The sequence below is a fragment of the Trachurus japonicus genome, chromosome 23, assembly GCF_045865225.1.
Source record: "Trachurus japonicus isolate A0001 chromosome 23, Traja_1.0".
NCBI classification, from domain to species: domain Eukaryota; kingdom Metazoa; phylum Chordata; class Actinopteri; order Carangiformes; family Carangidae; genus Trachurus; species Trachurus japonicus.
The window spans coordinates 5,362,145-5,381,563 of record NC_140929.1 but is presented as its reverse complement, the minus strand read 5'-3'; the positions used below and the strand labels follow the sequence as shown (position 1 = coordinate 5,381,563).

At 40.6% G+C, this 19,419-nt stretch overlaps 2 protein-coding genes across 5 annotated transcripts in view; one reads left to right on the top strand and one right to left on the bottom strand.

Annotated features, from left to right (window-relative positions):
* Positions 1–1,004: 1,004 nt before the first annotated feature.
* Positions 1,005–12,668, bottom strand: tmem110l (transmembrane protein 110, like). The gene is made up of 8 exons (XM_085769414.1): positions 12,161–12,668; positions 8,676–8,724; positions 7,958–8,053; positions 7,704–7,825; positions 6,210–6,322; positions 5,007–5,090; positions 4,780–4,911; positions 1,005–1,330 (listed from the first exon to the last, which is right to left on the bottom strand). Exons 1-8 carry the CDS (start codon positions 12,348–12,350, stop codon positions 1,217–1,219), a joined length of 900 nt encoding a protein of 299 aa, XP_085625540.1. The 5' UTR covers positions 12,351–12,668; the 3' UTR covers positions 1,005–1,216.
* Positions 12,669–16,391: 3,723 nt separating this feature from the next.
* sfmbt2 (Scm like with four mbt domains 2) overlaps positions 16,392–19,419 on the top strand; it is a 64,359-nt gene continuing 61,331 nt past the window's right edge. For 3 of the 4 annotated variants that reach the window (XM_085768889.1, XM_085768887.1, XM_085768885.1), the window contains exon 1: positions 16,397–16,521. The gene's annotated coding sequence lies outside the window, so the exon portion shown is untranslated. Of the gene's footprint in view, positions 16,522–19,419 lie in introns of all 4 variants that reach the window. The other variant, XM_085768886.1, reaches the window with a different exon arrangement.

The window sequence follows — 19,419 nt, the reverse complement described above, 5'->3', positions numbered from 1 at the left end:
TTCAAATTTTGGAAAATATGTTCAGTCCTTTTTTGTTGAGAGTTAATGAAAAGATTTATATTTATATATGTAGCTACAGGCAGGTGATGGTTAGTTTAGCTTAGCGTAGCTTAGCATAAAGACTGAAAACAGATGGGAACAGCTAGCCTGGCCCAACATATACCAACCTCCCCTTAACAATGTGGCTTTTATTACACTTAAGTTTTTGTAAAAAATCAAACAAACATGATAAAAATGATTTAATTAGTGAGCCTCAGCTTTAAAGCCTTGATGCTAAGCTAAGATAGCCACCTGGTTTCAGCTATACATCTTGATTTTTTTTTCATCCAAATGAGAATGAAGCTGATAAAACGGTTGACTAAATGTTTAAAATCTTATAATATACTTGGCTTTTCCTATAGATTATTGCCCTTATTTTTGTAATATTATAATAACATCCTCATAAAATTACAACTTTATTGTCATTTCACAGCAGCCTTGATATCCAGATATAAAACTCACTGTGTAACTTGGTCCTTTTGTTTTTTCCTTTTTTCAAAGCAGCCTGCAGCAAAGGAATAAAACTTTTTCCATTCATCAACCACATCATCAACATGCGAGTGGTTAAAAAAACACAACAACAAAAAAAACACCACTGATGGTCCGTCTAACACACAGGAATGACTATAATTACACCTTCATTTAAAAAAAAAGGTGGATTTGAGGTGATTACATGTGACAGAGTTACATTTCAGAGCATTTTCCCTATATATATAGAATATCTTTGGAATATGATACATGATAAATGACTTTCTATAGCGCTACATCGTTCTCAGATGTCAAAGACAACATTTTTATTTTACGTACTTTCGGCCCCTGCAGCTGCTGCTCCTCTGTAATCTGTAATCTCACCTCCACCCGTGGTTACTGTGATGTCAGAGGCAGCAAGGTGCGAGGATAAAGAGCTTCTAAAAAAAAAAATGCTATTTGATTTGATGTTTTTTTTTTTTACATGCATACTCACACCTTCAGTGCAGAGGAAGGCAGCTCAGGCTGTAGTGTTCACATTCACAGGTTTTATGACCTTGAACTTGTGCTTGCACAGAAGCTGATAGTTAGACCTTTAAAAATCTGAGGATAGTGTGTCTATTTTTGTCCATATTCAGGCTTGTGTAGTTTTTTTTGTATGTGTTTGTGTGCTTTAGTGTTGTCACAGGAGGTTTGCGTCACCTGGGTTTCACACCGCCACCCAGCTGGGTCTCAGCGGACCACCGGAGTAGTGCACATTGGGGATCGGATCCTCTTCGCCCTCGGACGCCTCTTCGGTGTCACTCTCCACCGTCAGCAGAACCTAAATGAGAGAAAGAGAAAGAAGAAACCATGAGGCGAGTCGCTCTCAGCTGTTTTGTGTTTGGATTTTTAGCCACGGTTCTGCATTCCCGGCCTAAAGTGGAAAATATCCTTGTATACATTCACAGCAGCAGGGATCCAAATAATTCAGGAGCACTAATCCACAGCTATCAAAAAATGTACAGCTTTATAATATAAAACGTCCATGTGTTGCGTGATGTTATGATCGTGTACGACATGTGGGGAAAAAGCCGATTTAAAGGGATACGCTAACTTTTTTTTTTCATGTCTTGCCTCACTCCCGAGTCCATGACCAGCAGATAGACACCATCCTTTCGACTGTGCGTGCAGTAACAAGGGAGATAGAGCCTGTATCGCCCGTAATTAGCTTAGCTCAAACGCTGGAAGTGTATAGGTAGTGTTAGCCTGCCTCCACCTAAAGTCACCAGAGAAACTCTTCAGCAACTCTAAACGGAAACCGGCGGGCCGATCTTTGTCTCAGAGCTGACAAAACTCTCCGGTAAGGCATCTTGAGCGGTCAAATGCCGGTAACGGGACGAGATCGGTCAAAACGGAGGGTTCAAGCACAGATTTTGGTTCAAGCTAGCTACATCGAGGGTAGGTTAGCTTCCTATTTCAAAGTAAAAGCACAGATTCTATTGTCATGGTTTTCTGTATGTAAAGGGCAACGGGTGTTTTATTTTGTGAAAGTAAACGGAAGTGCGTTGGTCACAACGGCTAGCTTGAGTAGCGGCGAATTCGTCCGAACAAAATTGTAAACAGCTGGTATTTAGACAAATTAACGACACACTGCTGATCTAAACGGCTACTTTCTCGCCTAAAAATGTTTCAAATGTTGATAAAGTGATATATTTACAGAGTTTAGAGCTAAAATGAAATCTGCTTCTGACTACTGATTTCGGCTCGGTAGGAGGCAGGCTAACACTACCCATACACTTCCAGTGTTTGAGCTAAGCTAATTACGGGCGATACGGCTCTATCTCCCTTGTTACTGCACGCACAGTCGACAGGTTGGTGTCTATCTGCTGGTCATGGACTCGGGAGTGAGGCACGAAAGACACACAAAAAAATGTTGGCGTATCCCTTTAAAGAGCGGCACAGATTCAGACATCATCCATCAATCTCCATCACAGTGTTTTGGGAACTTCAATATCAGACCTCTGCAGCTCCGGAGGAAAGAATCAGATCATCTCCTCCATTATCTCGACGCAACAACGGCATCATTGTGGCGGCGGTTTGGTCCGAGTCAATGCCCTCCTCTGTCCGTCCTCCTCCTCCACTCCACTCTGCTTTTCCATAACATCAGCGCGTGGAAACGAACTCCTAAATGTCACTTTTATTCCCAGGATGAAGGACTGATTTATGGCCGCCTGGCAGACGACCAGGGGGGGGAGGGAGGGATAAACACTCTCATCCCACTGGGCACGGGAGGTCACGCACCCACATCGCCGAGGGCAGATAGTTATGAGTTTCTCTGCCCATGTTTTGGGAATCTAAAGTATGACTTCACTCTTCAATTAGGACTCTGTTATCAAAGAATATATAAACAGGGACTAGTTTTTCAGAGGAAAGTAGTTCCGGTAAAAACAATGTGGAGCTGTAGGTCCCATATATGAATATTTTTGTTTGTATTGTGCCTTTAAATTGTTCATAAACACATTATAATGAGGTTTTTTTTACAGCATGAAAGAAAGAACTAATTTTTATTTTTATTTTGATATAGTTATTATGTAATGAAGCCAGTTTAAAAAATGGATTATCCATAATTATCAGATCAGAGACAATTATAAGCAAATTATCATTAATATTATTATTACACAAACGAGGCCCAGTCTTATTCACTCTTAAATTCTTGTTTTTGTTTGATATTTAAGAAGTTGTAATCTGTGTTAAAGCCCTTTAAATGTCACAACGATTATAAATCAAACACGTTTAAAGGGGTCGGTTCACTCACAGACTACTGAGGAAAATATTTCCCACTAATACCCCCCCTCTGTGATCCTGATGATATATGATGTGGTTTAAAAGGTTTTCAACACTAAAACATCAACAGAACCTGAATCTGATGAGGAAAATCGTGAGAAATGCTTTTTTTTTTAAAAAACACTGTAAGAAAAGCTGAGATATAAACAACAACAACAACGCTAAACTTAGATCAACTGTGAACAAGAAGAATAACAAAATATCACTTTAATAAGAGGAAATTAAACCTCTAAGGAAAACGTGATTCTTTCAGCACCATGGTAACAGAGGAGGAGGAGGAAGAGGAGGAGGAAGAGCAGTCTGACTCAGTGTTTCTTGGACTGAACTCATCTGGGTTTGTCCCTCATTAGATCAAGTGTAAAGAGAGAGAGAGAAGCTGCACAGTGTGTGTGTGTGTGTGTGTGTGTGTGTGTGTGAGTCTACACTGTGTTCATCCCCCAAAACAACAGGTGTGGTCGACACCCAGCGTCACTCTGCGGGCGCAGCGAGTTCCTCTCTCACAGTCGTCAAACTGTCACGTTCGTGTTTGTGTCACAACGTCAAGACTCACAGACCAGAAAGACACTCTTTCACTTTAAACTGATTTTTTCATGAGTCGCTACAGGAAAACTGTGACTTGGATTAAAAATCTGAACATGAAGTAAAAAAAAAAAAGAATGTGAAATATTCCTGATACAGTCCTGAAGACTGTAGTGAAAGTTGACTTCATGTTATCTTCTTATATACGTTACGAATGATCACAAGGTTTTATTCCTCACTTCTGAATCTTGTTAACACTTTTGTTTACATTCATTCACATTGAAATGAAACTTTATTTAAAGTAAAGCTTTGAAATAACCAAAGACCACTTCCAATTCATTTGCATTTTTGATGCAGTTCAAAATCTGGAATTTAAACTCATTAGCCTACATCTGAATGCTAATTTCAGGGCAGCACAATATGAAAAACAAAAACATTATATTGTGATCATACTTGCAGAGTTTTCACTTGAAAATGTAAAATAGATGATTATTGTTGGTCTCATACCAAACAAACACGTCCCTTTATGTCTTGAGAATATGACTTGTTGTCGAGGGCGTCTCTATAGCAACACAACACTTATGGTGTTGACAAGGAACTACAAAGTTTTATCAAAAAAACAAAACAAAACATGCAGCTCCTGTGATTTTGGATGTTTCACTTTTTGATTCCATTACGATCAATGATGCAACGTGTGATCCATTTATTTTGACTTTCACTGATCACTTTCTATTTCTCTGTGAGATTTTCACAGTTCGGATCAAAGTCGCGTCCTGATTTGTCTGTTTTCATCTCCAGTTCCAGCTCTAATGATCAGGAATCATCAGTGGAACGAAGCAGCTGCTTTAAATGAATACACCACAGACTGAAAACAACCAGCAGCTGTTTCACTTTGTTCTCTTTTTTTTTCTTTTGTTTTGTTCTCACCCTCGACTCCTCGCTGTTCACCCAGGGCAGCGAGTCGGCCTTCTTCACCGAGCTGTCGCACGAGTCGTCCAGGCTCTTCATCGTCTTGTACTTCCTCATCATCAGGCTGTCGACCACCCAGAACATGATGGACTGTAGGGGGAGCCAGAGAGACGGTGGTGGGTTGGTAACTAATAAACTCTTCACACTGTGTTTTTAATGAGATGCAAAAGAGTAGCGACACTCACGTTGACAATAAAGGGCACGATGAGCATGACCAGCACCAGCTCCATCTGAGGGTTAGCGATGTAGCTGAGCAACACTTCCTGCAACTGGAGAGAGAAGAAGGAGAAGAGGTAGAAAATCAGCAATGATCTGTAATTAACTAGAGATTTTGAATTTCTATTTAAACTTTAAAGTATCTGTACACATGTTTTAATTCAAGGATGAAAGTGAAAGTGAATAAAACTCACAGGAAATGACTGAATGTCAATCAAATTGATATAATTCATGTTGAGAAAATTAGTCTGTGACATAATTTCACACTATTTTCCTCAGAAAATTCCACTTTTCCAGGATATTCCAGATTAACTGTGTAGAAAACAGCTGATATTTGCAGATATTGCTTGTAAAATTATTATTACTACATTACAACATGTAGTAAATACAAAAATACACTTTTAACGAGTACAAAAACATGTATAAAAGTTAAACTTATGCATTGTAACAACATTTTTCACATTCCCTATAACACTAGGAGACAAATAACAGTTAAGTTATTACAGTTGCTGCACACAGTTTCAGTTTCTATCCATTTGAAATTGTTCTTAACTGCTAATTTGCTTTTTTTTGGACACATTTCATTAGATTCTATGGACTTTTTTTTACTAAAAGTGAACTTTATATAAGATATTATATTAAATGCGTATGAAATAAACAGAGAAGCTTTAACTCTTTAACAAACATCATTTCACTATTTACACTCAGAGTTGACTGAACCGTCCTGTGGAGACATTTCACTAAACAAAACTAGAAGTGAACAAGTAAAACATCCTCTTTATTCCTCGTGCTGGGATCAGTCGCCGATTTAAATAAACAAATATGATCCCCGCTGTCCTGTAAACAAACACTGCCTCAGTGTTTCCATTACTATCAAAAAGGACAAGTCATTTTTATCTTTAGCTTATTTACTCTCTGTGACTTTCATCTCTGGATGCCAGAAATCTAAATCAAAAACGACAAACCAGAGGAAGCCGACAATGGAAATATGGACAGATTGTAAAAATGTAAAAAGCAGCTTTTTTCTTTTCTTTTGAAATTAGATCTGGAAGTTAAAAAAAAACAAAAACTCAACATCTGTTTTTTTTTCTGACATTTCTCCCCATGCCACAGGAGGCCCATCTTTCCCACAGGCCCTGAAAGCAGCACAAACAGCTGTATTGTGTCCTTACCTTGGACCATCCGGGGACGAGCAGCACCAGGCTGATCACGCCTTTCTCCAGCACCATGATGAGCAGGTAGACGCCACACTGGCCCAGCCAGGCCGCCGCCTGCGGGGGGTCGCCTGACGGAGAGAGGAACGAGGCGTTAAGAGTTTAAAATAAAAGCAAGGATGGAAAATGTTATTCTCTTGTGCTAGAATATAAATTTATTTTGTTTTTTTCCCCATTTTATCTTAAAACTCTCAACATTTTGCTTGTTTCTAAATGCAAACTGTTTGATATATTTGTATGAAATGTCTCTTTGAATCAAGCTCTATTTAATCTATTTGATTGGCAGCTTGTGAAGATGTAATTTTTGCAGAGTTAACTACTACATCGGAGCCACTCTGTAAGACACGAGGCCATATTTGTGGTCTGTTGTGCAGGTGTCTCACCACAGCAGACACAAAGAGGACAGGTCTGTCATTAGAGCAGGAAGAGGAGGAAGTAAAGACGCAGACAGAGAGACAGAGAGACAGAGAGAGAGAGAGTGCAGCAGAGACTTGGATCATAGTGATCAGTGGTTTAATGTTGACAGCTCCTGGTCTGAATGACCTTAAATGATGCTCATCTGCTCTAATTTAATGAATGACACAGTTCCTGGAGGCCACGGCGCCATAAAAACCCGGACCCTGAGTGACCACAGCTCTTCTAGTGCTTCTCGTGGTTCCAGTGTAAATTTCCATGACTGATGAGTGAGTGTAATAATTGGCCCGGAGCTCCTCTCCCTCTCTCTCTCTCTGGGAATGTTTTCCTGACTCGGCTGCAGCTGGAGACTCTGGCTCTGCTCCCTGTCGGCCTCCGGCTGGTCCACGGCGCCCTCTGGTGGCCGGAGCCGAGAGCTGCAGCGGCTTTTATTTTTTATATACACACGCACTCACCATTAGGGATGTCACAATTACTTGTTTTCACAATTAATCGCGGTATTAAACCCACAATTAATTAATCGTAAAGATTCCCAAATACCGTCACTTTCCAAAAAACATTATGTTGGAAACACGGAGGCAGATGTGGCGCCAAAGTGAAGGTAAATGTAAGAAATACTGGTCCATTTACCTAATGTATCATACGATTGGTAGGAATTTAAATGTTAGTGAGTCATTTGTGCTAAAAAACAAACATTGATCAACTTAAACATTTGGTATAGATCATAATTAAAGGGACAACAAGGAGTTTCTATTTGGTTATAAAAAAGTCTCACGTTAATGTGGATGAATCTACGCTACCCACACTTGTTAATGGGCCCATTTTCGATAAATATATTGTTTTGTCTCTATCGTTATTTTGTTATTATTAGTGGTGGCGGAAACGCTGGTCGAGCCGACCGGCATTTCCTTACTTTCGGTTTCGTGGCGAGTCATGAGAATAACGCAGCCGCTGCATTTGATTTTACACATTCATATGATGTAAATTAATGAATGCATAAGAAGAAAATGTATAATCATGACATCTCTACATACTCACCATATTCTCCAAACATGAGCAGCGTCCACTGTTTGTACTCCACCAGCTTGGCCACCAGCTTGACGGCCAGCCAGATGACCAGCATCCCCAGCGTGGCGTCCAGCAGGAAGTTCATCAGATACCTGCAACGAGCCGGGTCACAGGTCAGGAAGTGAGGATGTTATTGTGATGTGTGTGTGTGTGTGTGTGTGTGTGTGTGTGTGTGTGTGTGTGTGTGTGTGTGTGTGTGTGTGTGAGGTGAATGGTCGACTCACAGGGAGCACGGGTCTTCTTTGGTCAGCGTGGACAGGAAGACGTTGGCGAAGTGGATGAACAGAGCGCCGATGGCCTGTTTGGACGTGTCGAAAAACCTGGAAGAGACGGAGGGAGCAGGTTTGGTTTAACTTTCATTTTCTGTTCTGTGGCGCAGCTAAAAATATATTTTACATCCATTTTAATTTGTTTAAATGGCAGAAAATAGGGTTTCACTGACATTTTCATTGCTTAAATAAACTTTATTTATCTGTTAAATTTAAGAAATTACACTCCATGGTTATTTTGAGTATCTTTGTCATCCTTTGTGTCTTTTTTTGGTCACTTTGCATGTATTTGTAGTTATTTTGTGTCATTTGGGGTCACTTTATGTCTCGTTATTGTCCATTTATGTCTTGTAATTGTCCTTTCTGTCTTTTTATAGTGAAACCGTGTCTCTTTGCTGTCATGTTGTGTCATTTAGGGTCACTTTATGTCCTTTTCTTATCAGTTTGTGTCTCTTTACTGTCCGTTTATGTCTCTTTGTGGTTGTTTCATGTGGTTGTTTGCTTGACTTTCCAACCAGAAAGGTCAACAGTCACATCAGGGCTCTGGCCCCCCCGGCCCTCTGACACCTTGAGGCCCTGGGACTGTGCCACTAGGTAAGACAGTTCACTGACCCTTCTTCTAGGTTGTAGGACACAACAAAAAATAAAAAAGAAGATAAGAACTATTTCTGACCAGATCCTCCACGGTCGTCTGATCCCAACGGGTTCGCGGAACCTCTTCACTGTAGAGAAAACAGAAGAATAATCAATTCATCAATAACGTTTCAATCAGATTTGTGTTTATGCTGCAGAACAATAACGTCTAACACAGTTTCTCTGCGTGCGGGGCTGCGGTGCTGCAGGGCCGAGGCGAGCGTGGACGGAGGACACACGCGACCATCACGCATCATCATCCACAACACTTCACTCCTCCCCACCGGGCTCAGGGCGAACAGACGCCCACTGTTCCTCTATCTCGCCATCTCACAAGGTCAGAGAATGTGACTGGGCATGTGAAAACAGGACGGAGGCTTCCCACATCTGTGCACTCCACTTGAATTCCTGTTTATTTAGTGCAATTGTTCCAATTTTCCTGCACTTTTTCCTCAAACTTTGACTCTACTTTTCTGAAAATCTGTCGGGTAAACGCGTTCTCTCTTTTTGCAAAAAATGGTAAAAACTTCACAGATTTAAAAGTGTCAATCGTTGCAGTAAAGAGTTACACTACTAGACATCCAGCCATTATCTGGATTATGTGCGTGCAGGAATAATGTCAAGCCAATGGAAGGAAACTCCCTAAAATAGCTCTGAGGAAGAGCATTCCTAACAGAGATCAGCAGAGGGATGCACGGTGCAGCCCGGCTGTGTCTTGGCTCAGCGCCACTGTGATTACAGCTGAAGGGCTCTTAATGCTCCGCTGCACATAAATAACGCGGCGTATTACCAGATGCACGCCTTTTTCTTTTTCTTTTTTTTCTTTTTGACTGAGAACGACACTTTTGCATGCTGAGGAACAGAAAGAAGAAGGAAAAAAAAAGTGGGGCGGGTATCGATTTCTCTGCTAATAAGTAACTGTAGTGAGGTTACAGCTCATTGATCTGGCTCGCCCGCCAGGCCTCCGTCTAATTCTGCAACACTTCAGGATTTAGCTGCTCTTTACTCAGCTGCATTGACCTTTTTTTCTTTTTAAAACTACACGCACTCTGATTATCAGATTATATTGCAAACATACTTCATGGAAGCACATGTAGTTCATTTCCAGGCACTTTGGCCATAAATCCACCCTGTGCAAAAAAGGGGAATTAACAATAAAAACACATTTAAAGGTTGAGAACTCAGACAAAAAGATAAAAATAAAGCAATTTTTTCCAGTCTTGAGAGAGGGAATGTTACTTATCTTACATGTGCAGTAACTGGCATATTTTCATTACATCTACCTGCAGCCAACACACCTGGCAGCTGCATAATGTCAGCGCTGTCATGTGATATTCAAGGAACAGTGATGGAGGGAGAGCTGCTGCTAGAGTGCAGACTATGTCTAAAATATGAATACGGTGCTTTTACGTGACTAATTACACCTTTCAGCTGCGACTGCTGCTGCTGCTGCTGCTGCCATGAACATTAAGTGTTGCCTGCCTGCGGTGCCAAAGCTGGTGTGATGCCCGGCATTCTCCGAGTCAGCTGCCACAGAGTCACAAGTTTTTTTTTTTAAGGCAAGTCAATAGGCATTGTTCAGGGGGGAATAAACCCTCACTGTGGTTCACAAGGACAAGTTTGTGTTGCACTTAGAGCAGATGCTGCATCCACCAGAAGATGACATTATATACCTCACTTAAAACTGACTCTAACAAAGCTGTAGTGTAATTAAAAAAGAGACAAGGCTCAGGTTGCTTTAAAGCAGCCGTGTGTGACATGTTTCTAAATCAGCAGCAGCCAGTGTTGTGTAGGAATTATTATCACAACTTCTGTCACCTGTCCTCCTCCTATGAGGTGAGATGCCGACGAAACTTTGACGTTTTTGTAAAGTTACGTCGTTTTTCAACACATAAATACAAACTCTCTGGAAAATCTTAATGATATTTGTTTAATTTGATATCTAAGGGCAATTTCAACTTGACTGTATCTCGAAATGATCTCCAAAAAGGCATAAAGTCAAACATGAAACACTCTTTGGTAATATTTTTAAAGCAATATCAGTGTATTATTTTTGTTTTCTACAGTTTAAGAGTGAAAAAGCTAAACAAAGTAGCAGCCTGCAAAAGAATGGGAAACCCAGGAGACTTGAGCTCTCACATAACTTTGACCAAGATACCAGACAAGATAGCTACTATGTGTACACACTGTGACCAAACGGTGACCCTGTGACCTACATACTGTTTAAAATGTAAAGGGAACGTGTCATCTGTAACTTTATGCCTTTTGGACTTCATTTCATCCTCCACTTGCTTGAAATGGTCATGTGAAAAAGAATTTCCCTAGAGCAGAGGTGTCAAACTCATTTTAGTTCAGGGGCCAAATTAAGTGCAATTTGATCTCAAGTGGGCCAGAGTGGTAAAATAATAGCATAATATCCTATAAATAATAAGAAACTTTTCTCTTTGTTTTAGTGCAAAGAAGCACATTAGTAAGATGTTTACATTAAAGAACTATCCTATTACAAAATATATTATGACCAACCTGAAATTTCTTGAGAATAATACATGCAATTTCAACAACATAATGCCTCTTCTGTCTTCTATGTAATTTTTACATCTGGTAAATTCATCCCACGGGCCAGATTGGACCCTCTGGCGGGCCGGTTTTGGCCCCCGGGCCACATGTTTGACACCCCTGGGAGGGACAATAAAGGTCTAAAGTCAAAAAGTCTTTAACTGTTCACATGTACAGACATTTTGACACCCAAACTTAACTGAATACTGTGGACGACATAGGACGCAGTCACAAAAAAATGCTAAATTTCACTTTTAATATTTATCAACATAGGCTTCTATTATATCTGCTAAATGGGCTCTATGCACAGCTCCACTACTTCCTGAACTTAATGCTGCTCCTTTGTTTCCTGTTTTACATTATTGGACAAACTGATTAATCCAGGTGTGTCTGACCATTGTGACTACTCAGACACACCTGGATTAATCAGTTTGTCCAATAATGTAAGACAGGAAACAAAGGAGCTGCATTAAATTCAGGAAGTAGTGGAGCTGTGCAAAGAGCCCATTTCACTTTTAATATATAGGGCGCACTCACACTAGGGGGTCTTTAACTGTTCACATTTACAGAAAATTTGACACCCAAACTTAACTGACACTGGACAAAAAATGCAAAATTTCACTTTTAATATTTATCAACACAGGCTTCTATTATATCCCGAAATAACTACCAGGACTTCCTCGGTCAGAAAATGTCAAAATAAGTGTTTTATTTATTGTGTATTGTTGCAAATGCACAGGAGAAAACCAAATGAGCGTGTTTTTCCAATGGGGTTTGGCGGTACGTATGCTAATGAGGGCAAAACGTCAACAAAACGCCACGTGGACTCGCATCCTTTTTTTAAAACCCCATGTTAATAATAAATGCACGTTGTGTTTCCAGCAGGATAATAACAAATAAAAAAGTGATGATAGTGAAGATTACTTTTTTATTTATTCAATGGCATTAACTACTACTATTTCTACTCACACATGAGGGTGCTGAAGGCGACGATGGCCAGCAGTCCCTGGATCAAGACGCCGAACCTGTCGGTCAGAGCTCCGTTGTCGCAGCCGTGCGGGTTCGCCTTGTTGATGTCCGACATGTTGGTGACTTCCAGAGGAGAAGTATCCAAGAACCGTTTCACCAGGAAAACCCCGCTGTATCCGTACATGTCCATGTCGAGCCACGGTTTGCAGAGGAAAAAGAAAAAGAAGAAGGAGAAGAACAAAAACAACACGACCGTTGGAGGAGACAAAAGGAGGAGTAACGGTTACACGGTACTTAGCTTCTTTTTCTTAGCTTAGCCGCTTTTTAGTCGTGGAAAAAACAACAAAAAAACGTCAATTTCCGAGTTTAAGTTTCACTCTCAGAGTTTCCACCGGTTCGTGATTCGTGTCATGATGGAAAAGCAAACAAGGCGATCGATTATCTGACTCACATCCATGTTTATGACAACGAAAACACCATCCGATCAAGTAGCCCACACACTGAGTCCAGCTTCCGGTGGAGTGACTTCAAAATAAAAGCACGGGGCTGTCACAACAAGCTTGGAAGAAATAAAAAGAAGGCTTAACTTTTACAAACCGTTAAGTTACTACACAATAGAGCCCACAATCAATTTTATTTTTTATTTTCAAATCATCACTTTCTTTTTGATTTAGTTTATATATTTTCCTATTTCATTGTTTGTTTTTAAGTATGTAAGACTGCACAGGACAGAAGAGTTTATAGGAGATGGATCATTATTTATGAACTAGATAGAATATATTCAAATGTAGCCTAATACCAAACTTATAAATTCTCATATTATTTCTGAAATTCTCATTATTCACTACAATGGTGTTGAGGCTGCAAATATTGGGGGGGAAAAAGAAGCTAATATGTGGTATTTTAAAAGATGAAATGAAATAACAGGGAAAAAACAGAATAAATTCACGCATGAAGGAAACATTTGAACTTGGACACCTTCACTGACAAGCTTTATTTAGATTCCCTTTGTTATTAGCCTACTCCAAAATCATGCCATCATGCCACATAACTCTTCAGCAGCCAAAAATTACAATGGGTTCCTTAAAAGGCAAAAATATTAATGTGAAAAGGCGACATAAATTTATTATATAATGATATTATTTTCCACTTTGACTGGATTAAATTAATCCAACTTCAGTCCTGATTAAAACCATCAAATAGTCATTCATTTTTAGGATTTTCTCTGTTTGTTTACATGATACCACTCTTTATTTTATGAATTACTTTCCATATAACAGCTTACACATTTACACGTTGGCAGCCAATATGCCAAACGGTAGATTTGTCTTGCACCTCTCGACTACAGTACATTTTCCACCTTTTGTTTTATTTTGAAGTGACGCTCCCCGGCTCTTCCGGTTGTTTGTCGGCTCCTTTGACGCGCGGCTTCCTCGCGACTCGCCCAGCAGAATTCCTTGAATGTGCGCGAGACCGCTCCAGACGAGACCCCGCGCGCACGAGGCAAATCTCCAAATCTCTGCCTCACGTGAAGATGCAACACAGGAGATTTTCAGATTCAGCATCAGAAACAAATGTTCAAGAGAAATGATGAAATAATTGATTCCTAATTAGAAAAATGCCTAATTTATGCCAATTAACCACTGAATGTATTGATTAATGATAACATCTCAATCACGCTCTCATTTATTAGAGTAAGAAATAGATTAAATAACCATATTTTATTGTTAAGTATTCATAATAAACAATATAATTTAAACATTTTAGGCTGCAGGGACATAAACAACATGCTGCAACTTAGTCATGCATTAACTTCTGCTGCTGCTATTGGCTCTGAAATATCAAATTACTGTTAAATCTCATTAAAGAATGTGACAGTCAACACAAACATGTGATTTATTAACATTAAATTGAGCTGATTCACCTTCAGGCTGCAATGCATCACACATAAGGAACAATGAGGGGGGAAAAAAGTTGCAACATCAACATTTGAACATCATTTCAGCGCATCCCTTTAGAAAAAAACGACTTTATTTGTCGTTTTTTAATTATTATTACCTATATTCATATTTATTCCAACAGAGTGATGCAGGTGGTTTGGAGATTTTTACGCGCTCCCCGTGTGGATCATTATGAACCTGCTTCACATACATACATATTTAACAGTGCAGCTAAAGACATGCTGCAGGCTCATGGACAAGTGTGTGTGTGTGTTGTATGCATGCATGTGTGTGTGTGGTGTGTGTGGGTTCAAAAGGGAGGCATAATCCTTTCTCCCGCGCGCTTGGAAAAGCCTCTTCCCTGGCAGATTAATGGAGCGCGGCGCACGCTTCAACCATCTGTTCCTCCAGTGGCATCACACCGGCACCGGCGCTGCTGCTCCTCCTCCTCCTCCTCCTCCTCCTCCTCCCCGGTTCTTTACGATTCCTTTGTGTCTTAATGAATCAGATTCCGCCGTGAACATAGTTGGCCATATAACTACAACAACAACGAACTTCCCGTTACAAGTTTCAAAATAAAACCCATTTCTTACAGCTTATAAATAAACGAGTACTTGTTGTACTTATTTTGAAATCCTTCTGTGCCACTTCTGTGAAATATATCCAGTTTGCGGCTCCTTTGGAATAAAGTATGATCTTTGAAGAAGGATCTGAAGGGTTTTAAATGACTGAAGCGGTTAATGGTGTTCAGTATTTCACAATAAAAGAGAGAAACTTTTAGAAAAAACGGAAATAATTTAATGACTGTTCTTCATTCTTCATTTCTTGCCTCCCAGGTTGAAAACCAACAACTTAAAACCACAGTTTGTTTCAGATCTTTACATACAACCCACTTATTTACCCCTACAAGTCATTTCATGCTTTCCATTTTAAGCCCCCTGTCATCATCTTGTGTCTTTTTTTTTTACCTTCACAGTTACAATGCAGAGGATAATGAGCCAGGAGATGAGATAGCTAATGCAAATGACAGTTGGCTACTTATAGGAACTTTTATTGTTTATAGACTTAAGTAAAAGTTTTGGGGACTTCTGTATATTTTGGGATTTTTCAGGGGATTCCCGAGAAAAAACAATGCTGAGTAACGACTGACCTTTTTTTGAGTGATTATTTGATTACTCATACTCTTTCCAAAAGGTCATCTGAGAACTTCCAGCTGTAAAGAGGAACCTTTCATTTCACTGCATGAAGATTAATAATTCTGTAATGGCCCCCAACAACAACAATCCTCGTGTTGGATAGACTATCAGAGTCAGTTTCACTTTCTCTATCTCCACCCGGACGGTTTTTTAGCTTTAGTTGAAGTTTATAGACCATAAAAAGCTAACAGTACCCCACCTGCACTGCGGTGCTGTGGTTATCTCCAGTCCGTTTACAGGTGTTCATGCAGATATCAACTGATATCTGATATAACCTTTGAACTAATGGCTGCCTGCCCGCCGTGGCGCAGTGCGCACCCACCGCTAGAGGATAGTGTTGACTTTGATAAGAGATGGCCCTGGATTATCTAAAATAACAAATAATTAAATAAAAACAAACAAAAAATTGTATGGGTATAGTTCATCACGACCTGTTTGGATGGAAAAAAGTCATTGCAAAAGATAAAAAAAAGAGTGAGATCAGAGGGAAACGATCAAAAGAGCAAATGAATATGCTTTTGGAAAAAGGGATAAATTATAGTTTTTCATGCTTATTTAAGCACAAAAACAGTTATAATGACGATATTGTTATATAAACTTTAACATATGACATATTTTATCATTGTTTTGATGATTGTGGAGGTTTTTCTTCCTGTTAAAGAAACAAAAGGAATGGGTGTTGGCTTCTTATAAAAGCCTTTCAAATCTTACCAAAGTAAAAAAGCCTCATTGAAAATATATTTATCCAGTGTGCTGAAGTGATATAAAGTGGATGTTATATAAGAATTTGCTTTAGTCTGAATAAAACTGAATGTTTCTCAGCAGTTCTGGTGTCGAGCGAAGCGAGTAGGTTTCCTATTTATATCATGGGCTGAGGATTTAAAAATAAAAAATAAAGTATTATTATTACGCTGCTGCTGCACTAAAAGGTCAATGAAGGAGTTGGCTTGAAAATATCTGTAGATGTTTTTTTTTTTGGACATGCGCAGATGGGAGATGCCATATTGGAAACGGGGGCAGCAGCAGCTGAAAGACGTCGCTCGCTCGCTTCGCTCGTCGGCTTGAACGAGGAGAGGAGGAAGGAGAGAGAGCGAGAGAGGGAGAGGTGGAGAGAGAGAGAGGGAGAGAGAGAGAGAAAGAGAGAGAGAGAGAGCGAGGGGAGAGAAAAAAAGGAGAGGGGGTCTCGAGACGGAGAGGCGACAAAAAACTTGGACAGGTAAGACAGGTGACGGCTCGTGGGGAGGCTTTTCACGGGGCTGCTGCGTTTTGTTATTTTCGTTATGTCGACGGAATAAAAAAAAACACACACACACATTCACACATAGACACACACACACGGGGAGAGTTATTTTTCCTCCTCCTCCTCCTCCGCTTTAGTAGGAAAAAAAAAACAGAAAAAAACAGCAAGCCGTGAAGTGAAGTGCTCCCGAGGCGGCGGCGGCGGTTTCTGTAGAAACGAGCAAAAAAAATAGTCGCGAGCGTGAATTCGTCCGCGAGCCTCAGCCCCCCCAAGTTGTTCAAAGTGTGTCTCGTGCGCTGTAATTAACAGCTTTTCAACCGGAGAGAGGACAGGACAGGACGCTGTGTCGGTAATACCTCCCGTTTATTGCGTTGTTTTCTTTCCCTTTCTCTTCACGTGAAAAACCTATCGCGTTATTAATAATAGTAATAAGTGTTTCTGGGAAAAAAAATGACGTGCGCGAGATAAGAGCTAATAACGTGTTTTTATTGTCGCGTGTGAATGTGGAAATTTATATTGTTTTTCTATATTTTGTTTGTCTGATGCGAAGTTGTTTTGCGTACATTTTAACGTTAGAAATGACTTGTCACCGTCGGACAGATGAGTCATGTGGGATTTTTTTTTTCGACACCTTAAGGTGCGTTTTTAAAAAAAAAAAAATACACACACACACACACACACACACATTGACACACACACGCACACACGCCGTCGGAAAATACCGGACACTGCCAAAATGTCAAAGCACTTTCAACATGGCGGGTTATGGTGGTGCTCGTGTGTTGAGGGGGAAAAACTGCGCCTTAAAATCTTTGAACGAGGAAAAAATAAAACGACGGCAGATAACGCGCCCGGTTCGGTTTCTTTTGATGGACAAGCACGAGGGTTAATCAATTAAATTCAAAGTGTGCATTTGGCAACTCCGGGGGAGTTTTTTTCCGCTGCAGTTTTGAGTGTGCAAAGTACATGACCGGAGATCCAGCAGCTCTGCTCTGAGGCTGAGCTGCCTGGCTGCTGCTGCTGCCCGACTGGCTGACTGACTGACTGACTCACTGCCTGCCTGCTGCTCGGCTACACCCCTTCACCGCCTCACGCACTCACTCAACACTCACTCACTCATCTTCCTCATGTGCACTTAACGTTTCCTCTTTCACTTTTATCTAAAGAGAGAGAAAAAAAAAGAATTAAAAAAAAGAAGAGACTGCTGCAGCTTGTTCGATATCTTCGCTTCTAGTTGATCGGTTTGATATTGTGTTTTTTTTGTGTGTCCTCTCCCTTTATAAAAGCTCACAATCTGAGATTATAATATGCAGATGATTGGTCAGTTGTTGCTGTTGTTGTTTCTCTATGGAGGGGAGAAAAAAATTGCAGCGATTAAGCAGATAATTGGGTTAAACCTTAACCCGCGCGGATCTGTTTAATTATTTCTTTTTTTGTTTTTGTTGTTGGTGTTGTTAGTGTGAATGTTGTTGTTAATGTTGTTGCGGGCGGTCTGTGCAAATCCGCAGCTTTGCATTATTTCCCCTTTAGGATATTTCCTCCTCCTCCTCCTCCTCCTCCTCCTCCTCCTCTTCCTCTTCTTCTTCCTCCTCCAGATTAAATTCGTCACCATAACGAAGAGAAACAATAAAAGACTTGCAGCACGTTACGCAGCAGCAGCAGCAGCAGCAGCGGCGGCTTAACACGTTATTTCCTCATGTGCAAATATGAATAAATCATCGCGTTTTTCTAAGATTTTCCCTTGTTGCTCCATAGATATTTCTTTTCTTTCTTTCTTCCTTCCCTTTGGAGGAGCTGCTGCTGCTGCTGCTGCTGCTGAGTGTAGAGTAGTGGAGGAGTACAGAGGGGAGATGATGGGTGAGCGCAGCCCCCACCTCCATCCTCTCATCCTTTCCCAAAAAAAAAAAGCAAAAGAAAGAAAGAAAGAGAGCACGTTTCAAAGGGAGAGATGAAAACGTGGCCCATAAAAGTAAAAAAAATATATATATATGATGCATTAATATCAATATGGCTCCTGCTGCTGCAAGTTATTGATGGTTTGAGCTGCTGGTTTTGGCAAGAAGTTTCCTGTAGGAGGAAAGAGATAGGCACAATCTTCTTTTTATTTATTTTTGCTTTGTTTCTTTCTTTCTTTCTTACTTTGTTTCTTTCTTTCTTTTGTTCTGTCCTTCTTTCCTTCCTGCTGCTGCTGCTTTTCCACTGTAGTTGTTGTGCTTGTGCGTGATGTTTTGCAGGACGGACGGTGTTTCCAGTCATTGATGTTGAAATAAGAAAACGCCCCCGGCTGAGGGAGTCCCCCCTCTTTTCCTCCTCCTCCTCCTCCTCCTCCTCCTTCTCTTCTTCCTCCCTTGCACTGTTTTCCTCCTCTGTTTTTCTGTTGCTGTTTGCCTCCATCATTTTGTACTTAGCTGATTTCAGTGAGCATCAGATTGTCGTATAATTGGGCACGGGGGGGATAGGGGGACACAGTGCTGCATTGTGCGTGCATCTATGTTAAAAACTGTAGGAAACAGAGGACAAATTGTTACATCAAGGCTTTCGATGTTGCCAAGAGGAAACAACTCTTGGATGGGTCTAAAAGAGGAGAACCTAATAGGGAGTAATGCAATAAAACCCAAGCCCATGCAGTGGTAGTTAATCTCCTAAATCCCCCATTAAATCTTTGGCATGGATGGGTTTAGGGAAAGGCAGGAGGACAACACGTGGATGCCCGGCTCCCCCATCAGGGGCTAATCAATAACACACACAACAAAAAAAAAAAAAGAAGGAAGGAAATCCCTCCTCTCAATCTGAGACCACAAATGTCCCGCGTCTGAGATTAACTCTCCCAGACCAGTTTAATCCCCCCCGGTGCCCAATCTGTGGGCTGTTTCCTCCGGGACG

Coding starts and splice junctions, on each gene's coding strand:
- tmem110l (XM_085769414.1), bottom strand. CDS start 12,350: ATGGACATGTACGGATACAGCGGGGTTTTCCTGGTGAAACGGTTCTTG. Junction 7,826..7,957: donor AAAGAAGACCCGTGCTCCCT/GTGAGTCGACCA, acceptor GGCTCGTTGCAG/GTATCTGATGAACTTCCTGC. Junction 5,091..6,209: donor TCGTCCCCGGATGGTCCAAG/GTAAGGACACAA, acceptor TTCTCTCTCCAG/TTGCAGGAAGTGTTGCTCAG.